Raw genomic sequence first — 19,605 nt, 5'->3', positions numbered from 1 at the left:
ACCTAGCTAGAAGGCTTTTGCAAATCTGAAAATATGGGAGCTGTGTTACAATTCTGCATATACTCTTCCTGAATGTCATGAATCCACTTTTGATATATGTTGCAATATGGGAGCTATGTTAAAATTCTGCATATCCTCTTCCTAAATGCCATGAATCCACTTTTGATATATGGTAGAGATAGCAGACAAATTGCAAGCCACATCATGGACAAGCAGTAGTAGTGTATATACCACCAATATAATGATATCTACCGATGATATTATGGAATGTACTGGTGGTAATCCAAGGCATATGCAACCACATTTTCCTTCCCTTTTCTATACTCAATGTCAAACACATAGAATTGAACTACAACCAATCACATCTTTTGCTTATATGATAAATTTAGCTGAGTGAGGAAGAATTTGAGTGTCCTATGATCTGTTTTCACCTCTTTGCAATAAAATTTCCCAAGTGATTTTGTCAGTGTGTTTTAGACAGTTCACTCCAGCACCATCAATGGCTGATATTACAAGCCCTGTCAGATGGGAAAGGCCAGGATGACTGAGAATGGAAGGGAAGTTTGATCCAGCCACACCCATAATTGACAGTTAGGCTGATCAAATCTGATAAAAGATGTGTAATCAGGGTCCAGAACAGACTAATAAGGGAAGTTTGATCCAGCCACGCCCATAATTGACAGTTAGGCTGATCAAATCTGATAAAGATGTGTAATCAGGGGCCAGAACAGACTAATAAGGCCAGGAAGAAAAAAACCTACCGAACTGCCGTCCCTTGACCAGCACAAACATAAGTAAATACATGTCCTAGTACATGATACAGTTTTAGAGAACCAAACTTCGATTTATGATCCGAGAAATGCTGCAATGATGAATCAGAAAGAGCACACTGACAAAAACAATCGAGTAGTATTAGCACATCATTGCTCTAATTGTATACCTGATTCCATACTCATGCATCTAAATTTTGCACAATGGCATGGACAGCAAATTTCCCCCTTTGCTGTCTATTGAAGCTCAACAAACATATGTTGCTGTCAACAGAGGTTGTTACAAAGAAGCCAGCTGTGCAACATTGAAGGCAAAATCCTCGACTTCTATTAACACTGCAAGCAACTCTTCAAGTTCTTAAAAGCCAAAATATCCTTTCTGCATTCAATATGACATCCCAAACTTGGAAGGATGCCCCCATTAGATAGCCCCTTGCAAAATATTTAAGCCCATATTTCATACCAGATCAAGTTATGAAACCATAAGGGAATTTCGTGATGCAATGATGTCTAACATCACAAAACCTGATCTTTACCATGGGGCACTGGAGACTCCAGAGCAGACAGCGTTGTAGACAAACTCATAACCAAGCCTGCAAGACAGAGATCACGGTGTCAAGGTCAGTTCTCAATTTCAATCTCAAACATGAAAATAGAATACTGTATTATCCACTTCTAGGACTTCTTGTTGATGAATGCAATGATACATATTATCTCATTGCTTTAACAATCACCAAAACAAGCATGATTAATGTCCTCTCTTTTAAAGAATTCTATCTGAGCTTTAATTTAGGGCATGATAAAAATAATTGGATAATGCTGAATCATATTAAACTATGATGATAGCTGATTTGAATGATAATGAAAATTAACTCAAAATATTTGGGTGGTCTCAAGCTGAAAGATTCCAGCTATTTCAAAGAGAGAGCTTTACCAACCTGTGGTACGTGGCCTGTATGAGAGGTGGACTTACAATTGAGAATCTGTCAATTCAACCCATTCTCAAAATTTGTTCATCCCCTCCATTATTCCCTCCAATATCACTTGCGGTGCTAGTACAAATTTTTTCTTCTCATAGCATGCCTGTAAGTTTCAATGAGAGAGCAAAGCTTCTAACAGTGCTTGTCATTCTCAAGAGTACTGTTCAGGTATATATCTTGAAGTTACATGACGTCTTTAACACCAGCTTCTTTAGACGAGAAACTCAAGGGGTGCAGGTTCATGGATTCCAAAAGCTGCCCAAAATTTCTGTGAGCTGGTCCAAAACCTGCGCACAGTTTGCTTGTGATCCTGCCATGGTAATAGAATGATACTCTAATCCCATCCACCTCGAAATGTGAGCATAGTGTGGCCGTAGAAAATGTGGGCCCAACAGCTCCAAGATGACAGTCCCCGGCCGTGCAAAGAGAATGTGAGTAAGACCTGCCCCATGCACCCCTACAATTATTGATGCATCATGCACTGCTTGAACCTGCTCTTTCATCTTCATATGGGCAAGCACGCCATTAATGATCTGGACGTTCCTTCTCATGCTGCTTCGACTATAATACTTTTGTGATTGAGCTTCTGCCCATTCTTTCATTAAGTCAAACAGCTCCTGCTCATTGCGCAGCCTTACCTCTGGTTTGCCCCCGTGCCGAGGATGAGCCAAGTAGCTTTCACGGCGAACAAAAAGAATCTTAATGTTGTTGCCAGTGCTTTTATTCAAAATGCCAAATGCTGCTTTGAACATCTCTCCAAACTCTCTGAGCCTTGCAGTCTTGGTATGATCCATTTCTTGCTCTAATTCAAGAGATGGACAACCTTTGCAAGGTATTCCTAAATTCAGTCCTTTGAAAAGGGCTGTCTCATAGCCAAGAGGTGTAAAAATAATACGATTAAAGCATACAGCACCAGTAAAGTTCTTGGCATATCTTACATTGCTGAATAGAGCCTCCCAGCCATCATCCATTGGTGACTGTCAATGAAACATGAACGACTTACATTAAAAACTGCACCTAGCAGGTAACAGAACAACCATCTAACACATAGTGATCAGTCTGGGAAAAGTGTGATGCCCCCCCAACAACACCAAGGATAGGAAAATAATCACTTTCAAAAAATAATAAAGCAAAAAAAGCTAGTGAAATTGCTAGAAAGGACAGCGAATTTAAATCAACAACACCCTCATATTCTTTTCTAAGTATGGAATCACACATTTAAACAGAATTCATGAGAAACCTGTCACCCCTCTAAACAAAAAAAACTTTCATTAATACTAGCCTTAGCTTGACATCAATCGCATTTGCAGCTTTTCATAGGGTATAAAGAAGTTCCATGTCTACAAAAGATGTCATCCATGTCTACATATAATTATGCCAGTGTTTTAATTTATACATAGGGGGGCAATGAAAAACATATCAAAAAACATATGGCTTTGACAATACTGTTGGAAAATGAAGTGACTAACTATGGATTGGTTCATTGGTTCACCCTTGGGGTGACTAGTGGTTAGCATTATTAAAGGTTCAATTGTATGCTAGTTAGACTTAAGTGTCACGGGCATCCACAGCCCGTGGCCATGCTGGACTGCCACGCAGGCAGCCAGCTAAGTAAGCAGCCCATGTAGGCAGCCACGTGGCCTGCCATGAAGGCAGTCATGTCAGCATCTGCCATGTAGGCCTGCCACGTGCTGGACAGCAGGCAGCGCATGAACTGCCACGTGGCAGTGCTTACATCAGCATCTGCCATGTGGCCAACCAGCTGCCATGTCAGCAGGCGGCTCAGTAGCAGCAGCACGACGGTGAGGGAGCAGCCTGGTCCGTGGGCCAGCAGCCTACTGGTTGGTCAGTTTGAGGCCCAAGGGGGCCTATAAAAGCAGCCTCCTTGGCCTTCAATTCTGATCCCCACCTCAGGCCTTCCAAGCCTTCAGTACAGCAGTAGACAGACTCCCCTGCAGCAGACCAGCAGGGTGCCTCAGCCTCTACAGGGATCTAGTGAGGATTCACCTCCTCTAGGTAGTCTAGTTTCTTTCCAGTTTTGTAGTTGAGGGTTTCAGCCCCTCCATACAGTTATATTCAGCCCTTTGGGCATTCATACATTTCAGTTATATTCTCTCCCTCTGATTTTCTCACTCACATCCATAACATCACTTTGCATATTGAGTGCATCATCTTGCAGTTTGCAGTTAGTGAGCAGGAGAGAGAGTGAGGATAGTCTGTCTCCCACTACATTGGTATCAGAGCTTCAGATTCTTTCCTGAGACAGAGGGGTTTGTAGGTATATATCTTGTAGGGTATCTTTTTTTGAATGTTGTCCCTACCCCGGACCAACGGTAGTACCATACTCCATTAGCCCGCTCCCTCCCTTACTCCATTGTGCATCAGGACGGCTGCCGTCTTCACCCGTAGGTCTTTACACCTTATGGTGTGCAGTAATGAGGGGGGAAAAGTTTTCAGGAATCAAGACGTTCAGGTCAGTCAGGGACAGCCCCCATCGTTCATGGTCCAGACAAGATCCGGTAAGGACACCATGAGCAACTGTGAGCAGTCCAACACAGAGGGGGAGAGTTCAGTGCCTCCACCACCACCCCCACCACAGAATCTTGCAGACACTCCCATGTCTGCCATGACAGCCATGTTGTAGGCTATGATGCAGATGCAGCAACAACAGTCCGAGGCTCTCTTCACCAGTATGACCCAGCTTCAAGAGATGCGGGAAGATCGTGAGCAGGTTGCCAGAGAGCACGAAAGGCTAGCCCCGGGAGGCAAAAGAACGCAATCGGGAGGCTCGGGAAGCAAAAGAGAAGAACGCGATCGAGAGGCTCGAGAAGCAAAAGAACGCAATCGAGAAGCTCGAGAAGCTGAAAGGGCAGCTCGAGAAGCAAAAGACGAACACGATTGAGAGGCTTGGGAAGCCAAGGAACTCAGGGACTGCGAGGCTCAGGAGGCCAAGGAACTCCGAGAACGTACCGCTCAAGAAGAGAAGGAAGAATGGAACCGGCAGCTTCTCACTTCTCTACTCCGACTAGCGGGTGGAGAAATGGAGACTTCCACCTCCAGCCAAGCCCTCCTCGGGGAAGCTCAACTTCACACGGTACGATGGTAAGCAAGAACCCTTAGTGTTGACTTCGTGGCTCAATCAGTTCGAAAATTACTTTTCAGTGATGCCTACAAAGGACAACGAGTGGTGCATCCTAGCATCCATGCACCTCACAAATGAGGTGGTCACCTAGTGGCTCAAGTGGCAAAAAGGCCAGTTTGATGCAAGCGAGTAAGCACCTCTTTACAGCTGGACAAAATTCGTGAAAGATCTTCGATCACGGTTCCTGCCATTGCCATACCTGGGCAGGCTCCAAAGTCAGTTCTACAAGCTACGCCAGGGAGACACCAAGACGGTGAATCATTATGCCATAAATTCACTCAGGTCTTTAAACAGTTGCAGCCGGAGGACAATCAGAAGCTGAGCGAATTTCTCCATGGACTTTATCAATGCCATAGATATATGGCCATCAAGTCGTATTTACCAGGGAACGAGAGCTCTAAACTCTCCAAATCAGCTTAAACTTTTACATACACAAAAATATGCATACAAAACTGAAACGTACATTCATCAAGATGTTTGCAATGTGCATAATGCCATTAAAGTGCAGAAAACTATAAATCAGAGAGTATATGGTATGAAAATACAAGAAAAGGAGGCCATATCTCAAGCCATTAGCCTTGGGCTTAAAGGCCTCAATACAAAATAGGAAAATTTGACACGAGTCGAGTACATAACCAGGTCTGAAAGTGGCATAATGACAAGGGCCTCTCCTCCTGTTGAGCTTCATCATCATGGTCATGGATCCCATTACATTCCCATGCTCAGGAACATCCTCTATTGCATCATTGTCTGAGTCCTTTTCGGGTCAAAATCCAATATATGATTCAAGAGTGCACTCTGTTAGAATTATTGCTATAATTTAGCAGTGACCAATGTAATGTAATAAGTAGGTTAGGGGCACTTTTCCCTCACTTAGAGGTTTTTCCCCCTAACCACAGTTAGTTCACTAACTATGGTTAGTGAGGTGATAAGGTTGTCACTTAGACAAAACCCATCACTCCATTCAATTGTAATACCCTCATCTCACTCTCCTGCTCTTGTTCTCACCTTTGCTCTCTCTCTCCCATTCTCACATTTGGTATCAGAGCAGGTTGACCCTGCTCTCTGCTTCCTGCCTCCAGCTCCAGGTCGCAAGCTCCATCTATTCACCGTCCGTACAGATCGTCCGTACATTTCGTACGGACTGATTCCGTACAGTTCGATATTGTACCTGCGCTGCCTTCCGTACAGCCCCATCGCCATCGCTGCTGTACCAGCTCGTCGCCCGTACAACTATACGGTTCGCCGTACAGTCCGTACAGCTCCTACACCAGATTCCCGTACAGCGCGTACTGCACCTGCGATGCCAGCCGTACATCGTCGCCAACCGTACACCTGCAGTTCGTCCGTACATCCCGTCCGTGTGGCGTCGTACAATCTCCGTACGACCGTACAGTCCCGTCTGTATACCGTACCAGCTTCAATCGCCATCCATACAACAGGCGTCAACGTACAGCCGTACAATTGTCTATCAGTCCTCCGTACATCGCTGGCCGTTGCTTGCCGTACAATACGTACGGTTGTTCATACATTGTACGGACAAGCACCCGTACAGTACGTACGGTTGTTCATACATTGTACGGACAAGCACCAGTCGTTTTCTTTGCAAGGCCTTCTTTAGCAGAGGATTCTTTGCAAGAGCCACTTTGCAAGTGTAGTTTGCACTTTGCATTTTGTGGATTGGACAAGTATTGCAAGCAGTACATGAGTGGTAGGGGGTAGTCCCCAACCTTAGCCCCCAATTTCCCACTAGTTTCCCACTTTTGCCCCTTCATTACAGCTGCCATGTGGGGAGCACACCTCAGGTCCTACTTGGAAAGGAAAGGTCCCTCTGGAGGCCCAAGTGTTGGAATGGTCACCTCCCCATCTGTGATCCCCCAACTCAGGAGTGCATGGGGGGGGTGAACCATAGGAGGAATGGCCTGCCACATGGACAGCATCTTGGCTGTCATGTGGGCAGGGGACTCATGGTAGAGAGGGGGCTGCCACATGGGCTGCTAGCACCTTACAGGGACAAGACAGCCAGAAGCTGCCACATGGGCAGGCCTTGACAGAGGAAGGAGCTGGCACATGGCGCAGCATGGCGGGCCAAAAAGGGCACCTGCAGAGGGCATCACATGGGCTGCAAAAGAGGCGGTGGCATTGGGCAGGCAAAGGGCCTGCAATGGGCTCCGACTGTGACAAGGCAGCAGCCCAAAAGGGCCTGGCAGAGGCCCTTATATAGGGCTGGTTGGACCAGCCAACCAGGTCGGCCAGCAAGCCAGTCGGCCATTAGGGCTGACTGGTCGGTTTTTGACAGCCCCTTGGGGGCCTATAAAAGGAGGACCTCCAGGACCTCATACATCATCTTCTAGAGCAGCCAATCCACCAGCAGAAGGAGCAGCAGCAGAGCTATCTTTGGGCCTATGTTCAGGAGGAGAAAGAGATCTTGAAGCTGCAGACCAAGCTCACAGGAGGCTGCCCACCTAGGCTGTACCCAGGCAGTAAGGTGGAGAAGAACATTCTGGACAGAGACTCTACTACACTCAAGGTGGAGCACGCGGACTCAGGGTTCTAGAGGAGACTAGCAGATAGAGAAGGACCTTTGGTAAGATCAGAGGACCACACCATTGGTGGGACTCTGGATCTCTCTCTTTTGTTGTGTCCATAGTTTTGGACGGAAATATATTGTTTTGGTAGATTCTATATCTGGCTATGTCTACTGTCTATTTCCTAATCTGCACATCTATGTGATGCACATTAAGTAAAGAAGTTTGTGATTCGACTCCCCACACACACTATGTGAGCTCCTGGGCTATTCTATCAGTCTTCCACTGTGCGTATCCTCTGTTGGTCGATTTCTAACACCAAGACTGTACAGATCTGCCACGCAGCTGTTTGGAGGCCTGCAGCAACAGTACAGAGCAGAGAAATCTGTGGTACGGGCCTAGGACAAGTGTCCAAAGGCTGGAGGAGGTCCCAGAACAGAAGGCGCACAGGTGGTGGACTGTTTGGAGCAGATCAGGGCAAGAGAAAGGACCTGGATCAGGTCGGCCAGAAATGGACAGTGCAAGCATGGGCCAGGTACAGCAGGGAAAGGGCTGCAATAGGCAGTCCCCTTGCCCTTATATAGGGCCTGGACTGGCTGGTTGGCTGACCAACCAGGTCCACCAGCACACAGCCCCATATAGGGTCCCCACAGCCCCAAGCAAAGGGCTGTGGGTTGGTTTACAGGGTCAGCCCAGTAGAGCTGACCGCTCGTTCATCATCCACTGAGGCAACACTTCAGGCAGCAGATTGAAGCAGCAGAGCAGCATATCTGCGCCACCATCCAAGGGATCCAGTGGAGGCTGAAGAGCTGCAGACATAGCTCAGGAAGGAGCTGCACCATTTGCTGTCTTCCAGGGCAGCAAGCAGCAGGGATCAAGGCACGGTGACAAAGTCTATTGAAGCTTGGCGAGAAGCACACAAGCTTAGGGATCTAGAAGTGCCACAGAGGTAGTAGGACAACATCTTGTGGTACGGACAGAGGACCACGGTTTGGTGAGACTCTGGACTGCTTTGGTATTGTGTCCTTCCATTGTCTATTTACTGGCTTGCACATGTTTGATAAGCACACAAGGTAAAGAAGTTTGTGATTCCACCCCAAACCCCACTGTGTGAGATCTTGGGCTATCAGTCTTCACTGTGTGTATACCCTCTGTTGCCATTTCTAACAGGCTGACCATGAAATAAGTTGCTGAAAATGTCAATATTGACTAAGATCCTTCAGAAATAGACTTGGAGAAAGCATAAATTGCAAACAAATATTATCCCCCAAAAAAAACACTAGCAGGATGCATGAATTGCATGACATATTCCATGAACCACATAATTTAAAATCATAAATGGAGCTTTGAACAAGATACCTGACAATGCCCATCAACAAAAATCACATTTGGACAGTTTGGCAAGTCCAATGCACGAGATGCTACATAAGCGCTATACCAATCAGTGGCAGTGTGGAAGAGGTTCGCATACTCATATCGTGTGACAACTAGTGTTGGATCCACAATTTCCTGCAAACATAGAGCAATAAAAACGAGAGCCAGAGACTACACAAATAATTCTCTCTCTCTCTCTCTCTCTCTCTCTCTCTCTCTCTCTCTCCACGCTCCATCGCTCAGCTCCATGCTCACAACAAGCACAGTGAGAGAGCTACGATTGGAACTAGCAGAAGTAAAAGCTGCACTTCACATTCTGGAAGGGCATGGTAGGCAGGCAGTAATTGATGAGGCTGTAAAAGCTTGTAAGGACTCCTCCCCTACCCCACAGCTAGTCTCTACAGTCAAAGATCTTGTTCACATTGAAGTACAAACTGCTAAGAAGGAAGTGATTTTGGAAGTGGATACCAAAGCAAATCAGTCTGATATTCAAGCAGAGATTAAAGAACACGAAGCTAGATGTGATAATGCGCTGAAGATTAGAATAGGGGGAGATTGGTACAAAGAGGAGGACACTTATCGTGAAATATTGACAAAGATCAAAGCAGGCTTGCCCAACATTGAATGGACGGATGATGATGAGCAGGATGATGACTACTCCAGGCCCGCTTCTATTATGCACTACAAAGGTCATGCAATCCTTACACTGAAGTCAAAAGATATGCGAATCAAGCTTCTTCGAAAATCTTACAAGCTGAAGGGTACCGAAGTATGGATAGCTGAGGAGCTTACACAAGCTCAACTCAAAATAAGGCAACTGAATTAGCTAAAGTCAGGGCTGCCAGAAAGGATGGAAAATGGGCAGTTTACCGTGAAGGCGTAGCCCTAATCAGAGAGTTTAAATCAAAACCAAAAGACTATCAATCTTAAACTGATGTATGGCTGATTACTCTTTCAGACTATTATTTAGGTACTCTAAATAAATGGGGGTTGCTTTTGCACTCCTTGGGAACTGCCATGCGCCCTCCCTAAAGCAGTTGTACTAGAGGGTTTCTTGCTGTCCCATGGACCTTTTGGTCTCCAGTGGACGTTACTAGACTTTCTTTCTTTCACGCTCCACCTCCACGCTCACGCTCACCCTTTGCCTCCATTGCTCACGCTCCATCTGCTCCATCGCTCCCCATTCTTGCTCCTTCACCTCCACCTCCTTGTTCCACCACTCCCTCTGTCCATCACTGCTGGCCCATATCTCCATCGCTCACGCTCATCGCTGCTCTCCATCGCTCGTCCATGCCCCATCGCTCACTCTCCTTCCCTCCAACGCTCAGCTCTGCCCACTAAACCCCGCACATGCCACCTGCTACTAGGGGCTCCTGTGCCCACCATCTGTCCATGGGAGTAGATCCCCTGCCCTCGCAGGCTGCGGGGTCACTCTAGGCCCCCGCTGAAGCACAAGGGGGGCACCCTACACCTCCCTCAGCCCACAGCCCATTCCGTGCCACCCAGCCCACCCTAACTGTGTGTGGGGGGGGGCCTGCTGTGAAAAAAAAAATGGCAGGGCCTCTCCGTCTCGGCTCAGCTCCCTTCCTCCATCAAGCTGCTGCTCAGCCTCTCCCTTGGGCTGCCCCAAGGGCCAGTACTAGCTCCTTTCGATATCAACTGCCACGGGGGCCCGGCTTCCCCAAAACCACCCCACCCGATGCCTAGGAGAACCTCTTGGTTGAGTTACATCGTGTTCGAGCACGAGAGGTTGAGCTGACCTGCTTCGCTGAGGAGCAGGCCCGCTTCCACCAGGAGCTGACTTGCATAACACGAGTAGGGGGGCTCATCCACAGGCTTAGAAGGATATTACACAGCTTAGAGAGGGGTGGCCACCCTAAGGACAGCAAAAATATTATCCCAAAAAAAAAACACACTTGCAGGGGGGGCCCCAGCAGCTATAGAGGTTCAAATAGCCACGATGCAGTCAGCCATCTAGGTGGGTGGATGTGGCGAACCAAGCACCTACAAAGGCAACCGTTTCGGCCACTATCTTGGAGCAGAAGCAGAGGGCCAATAAGGCCCTCAACATCAGAGTACGGGGAGTCCCGCACACAGACAGCATGCCCATGGATTATGCAATTGCCTTTGTGACCACTACTTTGGGGCTCTCAAAGCATGCGATTGATAGGGCTTGGCGAGTGGAGAGAGATCCCAATCTAGAGCAGCCACTTGTCATTCAATTCTGTGACACCCAGGCGAGACTAGCAGCGCTCCGCCATAGATCGGCCCTTCGGGACCATCCAGAGATATCTATGGGATGAGGACCTGACACCCCTATAGATTGAGGAGCGACGTGCCTAGCAGCTTCAGGATGTGGCCCGCAAGGAGGGGAAATGAGCTGTTGTTCGTGATGGTAGACTCCTGACCGGCCCCCGTCAAGCACCTGCCTGCTCTCACACATAGGGGGGCGGGGTCTATGAGACTCAGGATACCAAGACCTATCATGTACCATTTGGAACTGTAACCGTACCTTATAGTCAGATCCAAGGAACTTCTTGGAGTCATACACATAGTATTCTACACAAAGACACATCAAAGTCCAGAGCAACGTTGACAATCGTTAGCGGCTACACATGGGAGTCAGCCTTCAGAGACGAGACGACGGAGACAAGAGGAGTACGAGGGTCCGGAGGAGTGGCAGTACTTTTCAGATCATCTCTCCTTGGAGTCATCTCATGACAAGGACCAACCACATGATACGGTCACGCATTTTTGGATATGGGCAAGATGCACGATATAATGGTCTTAAGTGATGGTCCTCCTCAGGTGGCTTCACTTGCTTTCCACATGGGGGAAGGTCCAGTGTAGTTGACTACATCATGGGAACCCCTTCCTTCACTCAAGTTTGACGCACATATGCACACAACCTCTATGAAGTTCCTCACCAGCCCGCCCCTGACCTCTCGCACTCAGCCCACACCACCACTTCCACTCTGTTTACCAGAGGAGGTGTGAAGGATGTGGCATTTAAGCTCCACAATGGCTGAGCGAAAGATCACGAAAGACTCTGTACTAAGTTTATTGTTAACATCCTAGCCCCAATCTTAGCAAAGCTATTCAATGATGCAGTTTGCCTACACGCATGGACCCTTAACACTATCACTCCTATTCACAAGGTTGGGGATCCCATGAGCCTGGAAAACTACAGAACCATTATGATTGGGCATGTCATGTGTGAGGGGGAGAGTGAGGGAGTGGAACGACGAAGACAGAGAGAGTGAGAGGGAGACACAAAAGTGTGGGTGTGAAGTGTTGAGCCACACCACAAACTCATAGGTTTTAATAGGATTAGGCTTTCACCCTATGACTGTCTTAAGACAGTCATAGGTGTCATAACTTTAATAAAAGGGTGGCAATGTGCCTTTACCCCAACAACCTCCCACCTAAAGGCCAATGTCCCTAAAGGAGAGAAAAGAATAAAAATTACAGCAATATACAGTTACTGTATACAAGACCATAAAATAAGAATGGTCTCATCCTAATCCCATGATGTGGCGGCAATGTGCAAACCGCTCTGTAGGCAAGCTCTTAGTGAGCAAATCTGCAGGATTATCATCAGTATGCACCTTCACAAGCTCAAGTCGCTTGTCTTCCAGTACCTCCCTGATGAAATGGTATTTCACATCTATGTGCTTGGTCTTTTGATGAAAGACCGGATTCTTTGCCAACATGATAGCACTCTGACTATCACAATGCAAAACTGGCATATCTCCTGTAATGCCCAAATCTCCCACCAGCCGAGTAAGCCATATTGCTTCCTTGCAAGCCTCAGTGGCTGCAACATATTCAGCTTCAGTAATTGACAGTGCAACGCATTTCTGCAACCGAGACACCCATGATATAGCACCTCCTGCAAATGTGAAAATATAACCGGTAGTAGACTTCCGGTTATCTGCATTCCCTGCATAGTCTGAATCTGTAAAACCATGCACCAATGCATCCTGCCTACCATAGCATATGCACAAGTCTTTGGTACCCTTGAGATACCTCAAGACACCTTTCACTGCTTCCCAGTGCCGCTTGCCTGGATTTGCCATATACCTGCTGATGACTCCCACCGCAAAAGCAATATCCGGACGAGTGGCAACCATGGCATACATCAAAGAACCAACTGCAGATGCATACGGAACCTTGGCCATTTCAGCCTTATCATCATCTGATCTGGGGCTGTCAGTACTGCTGAGTTTTAAATGTGGAGGCAACGGGGTACTAATAGACTTCCCCCCCTCCATTTTAAACCTCTGCAGTACTTTGTCAATGTACTCCTTCTGTGACGGAAACAAAAGTCCCTTGGACCTGTCACGAATAATCCGCATGCCAAGAATATGGTTTGCATCACCCAAGTCTTTCATGTCAAAAGACTTATGCAGTTGCTTCTTCAAAGCACTAATCTCCTGCTGAGATTTGCTGGCAATCAGCATGTCATCCACATATAGAATGAGTAGCATCAAACTGCCATCCTTTGCCCGTTTGGTGTACAAGCAGTGATCGGTCTCACACCTATGATACCCTTCGGACTGCATGAAGGCATCAAACTTCTTGTACCATTCTCTTGGCACCTGCTTGAGTCCATACAAGCTCCTCTTGAGCTTACACACAAGCTGCTCTTTCCCTTTAACAGCATATCCCTCTGGTTGACTCATGTAGATCTCATCATGGAGATCTCCGTGAAGAAAAGCAGTCTTCACATCCATCTGACATAAATCCATGTCCTCATGAGCAACAAGAGCTAACACTGCTCTCAAAGTAGTCATCTTGACTACAGGGGAAAAGATCTCATCAAAGTCAATGCCCTTCTCCTGCTTAAATCCCTTGGCAACCAATCTGGCCTTATACCTCGGTAAAGCATTTGAATCCACTTTGACTTTGTAAACCCACTTGCATGGCAAAACCTTTCTGCCTGCAGGTAGCTGCACCAAGTCCCATGTATCATTTTGAAGTAGGGAGTCCATTTCTGACTGCATGGCTTTCTCCCACTTCCTTTTCTCTGTTCTTCCCATAGCTTCCTTGAAGCTGGAAGGCTCACCACAATCTGTCAGCATGATAAGATCAGCCACATTATTGGCTCCTGGAACAAACCTGTCAGGAGGCCGTTGTACACGGGTGCTCCTCCTAACAAAATGTTCCGGATTAGGCTGCTGTCTAGCCTGTTCGTCATGCATGACGGGTGGCTGTACCACCATATTTGGCTGTTCTACAGCCCCATTTGCTGGCATATCCAGTGGTGCATCATTGGCAAAATTGTCTGGCTGATTTTCAGCCTGTATACCCTCTTGAACAGGGTTATCTACAGCAGCCTGCTGCTGCATATTAATGGGCATTCTTTGCTGTCCGACATCATCATAAACAACCCTCCTATATTCCACAGGTTGCACGGGTTCTTTGTGTACACTATCCTCTTTAAAGAGGACATCATTGCTGCGTATAATCTTCCGTTTGACGGGATCCCATAACCTGTACCCCATTTCACCTTCGTCACCGTAACCCATGAAGATGCATCTGAAAGACTTTGGCTCCAGTTTGGTGCGCAGTTCTTTGCGTACATGAGCAAAGCACTCGCAGCCAAACACACGTAAGTGCTTATATGAAGGTGGCTTGCCAGACCACACCGCTTCTGGCACTTTCAACTCCAAAGCCTTATTCGGTGACCTGTTAATTAGGTGAACTGCTGTTTGGGCTTCTGCCCAAAAGCCATGGGGCAATGAGACAACATACATCGAACCTTCTCCTGAATAGTTCGATTCATCCGCTCACTCACACCATTTTGAGATGCATTATGAGGGGCTGTGTGTTCCTGTTTAATGCCCTTAGCTTCGCAAAACTGTACAAAAGCATGTGACACATACTCACCCCCATTATCAGATCTGAGGCATTTCAGCCTGCGACCTGTCCAATTCTCAACCTGAGCGACAAACTTCTTGAAAGCATCTAAGGCATCGCTTTTATGCTTCAAGAAATAGACCCACACTTTGCGTGTGGCATCATCAATAAAAGTAATGAAATACTTTGCACCCCCTAGTGATAGCTGTGGCATCTCACACAAATCAGTGTGCACTAGATCAAGCGGTGCTCTATTTTGGGGAGTTCTCCTCTTATGAGGAGTCATAGAATGCTTGCCAAATATGCAATGATCACAAGTAGGCAAATCTGAAAATGAAAGAGACGGCAGATAACCCAAAAGTGACAGTTCTTGCATTCCTTTAACGGACATGTGTCCCAACCGGCTATGCCACAATGAAACCTTTGGCAGCTCGGTTATGGCAACAACATGATTACCTACACTGGAAACATAAAGAGGGTACAAGGTATCACTCTTATAACCCTCAGCCACTACAACCTGGCCATCAGTAATCACCCATTTGGAATCCCCAAATGTGGTGTGGTAACCACTGTCATCCAACAAGCCAGTGCTAATCAGATTTTTCTTGATTTGCGGCACATGGCGAACACCATCAAGCATAAATGTGCGTCCATCAGGGAATACTATCTGTATACTGCCAATCCCTGCAATCTGACATGCATAGTTGTTCCCAAGGTGAACAACTCCATGAGTACCTGTGTAGGAAGTAAACCACTCCCTATGAGGAGTAACATGAAAAGAAGCACCTGAATCCAAGAGCCAGGTGTGCATGTCATGGCCATCAATAACCAATGTATGTGCAATTACAGCAGAAGAGCATAAAACATCATGTTTGTCACTTTCATTGTCCTCTGCTGCAACATTCACTGCATCCAAGTCATCTGCCTTGGCCTTGCCTTTGCCTTTGCTTCCACTGCCTGCATCCTTTGTCTCAGCCTTCTTGGCTTTCTGATCCCGTATAAACTTGAAGCACTTAGACTTCACATGTCCCTTCTTGCCACAGTAAAAGCATTCAATATCCTTTTTGCCACGGGACTGACTGCGGGATTTGGACTTGCCAGCAGATCTCCCCTTCTGCTGAGTCCTACCTCTTTCCTATACCTGCAAAGCATTTGAAGACTTGCTGCCCGCATTATTCTTCCTGCTCATCTCCTCCATAAAGAGAGAGCTCTCCACATCAGCATACATAAGAGTGACATTTGAATTTTGAATTAGACAGGGTGGTCTTGAAAGTGTCCCAACTCTCAGGGAGGGTACACAACAAGAAAGTAGCCTTGAACTCCTCATCAAGGTTCAATCCCTGTGCAATAAGCTGTGTAAAGATGGCATTGAACTCACTCAAGTGTGAGGTCATAGCTGTACCTTCCTTCATGCGAAGGTCTACTAGCTTTTTCAACCAATAAACCTTACTGGCTGAGCTCTTTTGGGCATACAACTCTTCTAGCCTCTGCCATAGGCCATAAGAAGTCTTTTCAGCCTGAACATTGAACACAAGAGAATCACTGAGAGTAAGCATGATAGCAGCCCTAGCAGACAAATCAAGCTCCTCCCACTCATCATCTGACATCCCAGATGGCTTGACACCCTTCACCCTTATGGGCTTAGAAATCTTCTTTAGCAGAAGTACATTCAAACACTGTTCTGCCCATAATGCATAATTGTGTGCCCCTTCCAATTTCTTTATGTTCAGAATTGAAGATTCACTTCCCCCTGATGCCATATCAGATAAGGAAAGTACCTGACTCCCTGTAAGTCAAAAAATGACTAAATAAAATTCTGATTTCTCAGAAAAACCTGCTCTATCAAGAGCCAGGAGCACTCACAATAGTGCTGTTTTTACTGTCAAAAAAAAATCTGCAGCAAAACAGAAAATTTCCCTCCAGTCATTGTACCTTCTGACACACTGTACCGTGCTCAAATAGGCATAAAACAGTAACTTCAGAATGCTGCAGCTGTTCCACAAGTGCTTTATTAGTGCATCATCAGCTGACGAAGCACAAAACACTGCTGTCCTGGACACTTCTCCCACCTCAGATGAGGTATTGCACTGATTTTATATGCATAAACCACTTGTCATACACTGTTTTGTTCACTGAAAGGAGGCTCCAAACACCTCAGCCTGTCACAAACCTGCAACAAAGAATGGGACAAATCCCAAGCAATCACCCTTCTGCCAAGGGGATAAAAGGCATCTGAAGGTCTCAAACAATAACTCAAGTGCTCACAAGCAAAATCTGGGCAAAAGCCCTTTGATTTGACACCTGTACCAAGTGAAAAAAACACCTCAACACTGAGGTAGCATACAAAATACAGCGCTCTCCTGGCACTTTCACCTGACAATGTAATGCATAAACGGCCCTGTGTACACAGTAACAACACAGATCCCAACGTACAAACACTGAAGAGAAAATCTTTTGAGCACTGTCAACGATGGACAGTTAGGGACCGAGTAAACTCGATGCGCCCTGGCCAAGCATGGCTCAACTGAGATTTTAAGGTGTCGTACACAGAATGTGACCTGCAGAAATGTCACTGAATACACTGAATACAAGACCAATGTGGGCACCTTGGCTCCACACTGCCTCAAGGCATACACTGCATAAACTTCCAGGCAAAAGCCCTTTGAAATTGTCACCCAAAAGCTAAGATTTGCACTCAGCAAAAGCATAAAAGCCCTCTGTAAAATCAAGGCATTTGACCTTCCCGAAGCAAAATAACTGTGCAACCACCACACTGTGGCACTAGTCACCTCAAGCACGAGGACCTCAACCACACAGTTTTGAGAACTGAACAACCGGGAATGAAGAGCAGAGTGCTCTCTTTGTTTCCTTCTGCCCCAAAAAAAAAATGTGCCTCATGTACCTGCTGTACCTGTGCAGGGTACCTGCTGTACCTGTGCACCTGCGAGAGCACAAATCCCAAAGCAAAAAAAAATTCCGACCTGTACCTCCCTGACACAGCGACCGTACGGCGGCGTCCGTACAGTACGGCCGCCTATACGGCGTCCATACAGTCGGTACGGACGACCGTACCTGACCGTACGAAAGGCTGTAGCAGCCTGTGTTGTGTGCTGCGCGCGCCTGGTAGGTTGCGGCCACCGGTGCTGTGCGGTGCGCAGCTAGCAGCAGCTGCGTGTGCGAGCTGCCCCGCGCTGCCCCGCTCTGCCTGCGCGCTGCCCCGTGCGCTGGCGCTGCCCCGATCTGCTCGCGCTGCCGCCCTGCTAGCCGCTGAGGGCACTAGGCCCGAGGGGAGAGGAAGGGGTAGAGGGATAGAGCTGAAAGAGGGGGAGAGGTAGAAGCTCTGATACCAGTTGTGAGGGAAAGAGTGAGGGAGTGGAACGACGAAGACAGAGAGAGTGAGGGGGAGACACAAAAGTGTGGGTGTGAAGTGTTGAGCCACACCACAAACTCATAGGTTTTATTAGGATTAGGCTTTCACCCTATGATTGTCTTAAGACAGTCATAGGTGTCATAACTTTAATAAAAGGGTGGCAATGTGCCTTTACCCCAACATCATGTCCAAGATCTATGCACCTGTACTTGACCAATAGGTCAACCAGTGAAACCAGCCTCAACAACGTAAAGGGTGGTAGGATCCACTTAAATACAGCATACACAGTAAATAGACAAGTAAATATGCACCACAGAACAAATCATAGGGGAGCTAGAGCACTCCTACTCAGAAACAAGACACCAATTAGCCCCAAACGTTGGCGCCCCTTGCGGTATTTATTTAACATTCATTTGAAGCCAAGTGGCTGATTACAAAGGTCTCTAGGCAGCTGCACCACAAGCAAACCAACGCCCGCAAACTCCCCGTCCAACCCACCCTATAATTCCCTGCTCAACTTCGAACAGTGAATAGCATCCAATCACTAGACAATCCTATATCCTCAACCAACAAAGTATGCAACAGAGACCCCAATAGCATCCACTGTCTGAACCTCTCCTTCCAAGTGCCCAACCAGCCAAACACGGCTGAACAACTGCAAGAAAAACCCTCAACAGCTGAACTCTGATGCAATCAAACAACCAAACACTTCCCAGCGAGTTTCTTCAATCTATAGCCTCCCTGGTCACTACCCAACAGCATAAATCAACCCTTCTTCGCGAGGAACGAAACCCAAACGCAATAACTAGCCAACAACCAATCAGGAAACGGCAAAAACAGGCAAAGACAAGCCTTCTTCTACCCGGAATCCACAGAAGAAAGGTCACCCTGGCTGAAAAACCCTAGATCCTGCGGAGATAAGCTGATTCCGCCCTACCACAACCCAAAAGCAACCTAGAATAGAAAACCCACGCTTAGAAAGATACCAAAACCAGCCACAACACCCAGAAAGCTCCAGAAAATCAGGTCTAAATCTCCTACAGAGCCTGAAAGCCTGAAAAAAGCAAGTTGCAGTTTACCCGGAGCAGCTTGGTTAGGTCCAGAACTCCTGGAACATCCCTAGAACCAATCGCAGGCACCTGGAACAGCCTAGAAGAGCCCAAAATCAAATCGCAAACTGGAGCAGACACCTTGGCAAAAATCGCCACCTGCAACGGACTCCTGGATTAATTGCGATTTGCTCTGGCAGGCCCTAGATCACTTGGAACTGCCCCTGGGTAAAAACGAATTTCCCTGGCACGCTCTGGAACACCTAAAATTGGCCCCTGGGTAAAAACGAATTTCCCTGGCAAGCCTTGGATCACCTGAAACTAGCCCTTGGGTAAAAACGAATTTCCCTGGCAGCCTCTAGAACACCTGAATCTGGCCCTTGGGTAAAAACGAATTTCTCTGGAAGGCCCTGGATCATCTGAACTGGCCTTTGGGTAAAAACGAATTTCCCTGGCAGGCTCTGGAACACCTAAAACTGATGATCTAGCTCCTCTGGAACTGATTTGGCCAACTGCATTCAAAAGAAGGG

The 19,605-nt window shown here is 47.0% G+C and overlaps 1 protein-coding gene across 1 annotated transcript in view; it reads right to left on the bottom strand.

Annotated features, from left to right (window-relative positions):
- Nucleotides 1-952: 952 nt before the first annotated feature.
- The window catches only part of XYLT (beta-1,2-xylosyltransferase), a 54,156-nt gene continuing 35,503 nt past the window's right edge, over nt 953-19,605 (bottom strand). Inside the window, exons 2-4 of the mRNA XM_087394804.1 lie at nt 8,780-8,929; nt 1,709-2,727; nt 953-1,363 (exon numbers count right to left, since the gene is read on the bottom strand). Coding sequence (XP_087250930.1) covers nt 1,990-2,727; nt 8,780-8,929 — 888 coding nt within the window. The 3' untranslated portion in view covers nt 953-1,363; nt 1,709-1,989. The remainder of the gene's footprint in view (nt 1,364-1,708; nt 2,728-8,779; nt 8,930-19,605) is intronic.

The sequence above is a fragment of the Dipteris shenzhenensis genome, chromosome 23 (assembly GCF_047967505.1).
Source record: "Dipteris shenzhenensis isolate YYH24624 ecotype China chromosome 23, Dip_SZ_1.0, whole genome shotgun sequence".
Taxonomy (NCBI): domain Eukaryota; kingdom Viridiplantae; phylum Streptophyta; class Polypodiopsida; order Gleicheniales; family Dipteridaceae; genus Dipteris; species Dipteris shenzhenensis.
The sequence above is the reverse complement of the archived record's forward strand: the minus strand, read 5'-3'. Positions and strand labels throughout refer to the sequence as shown.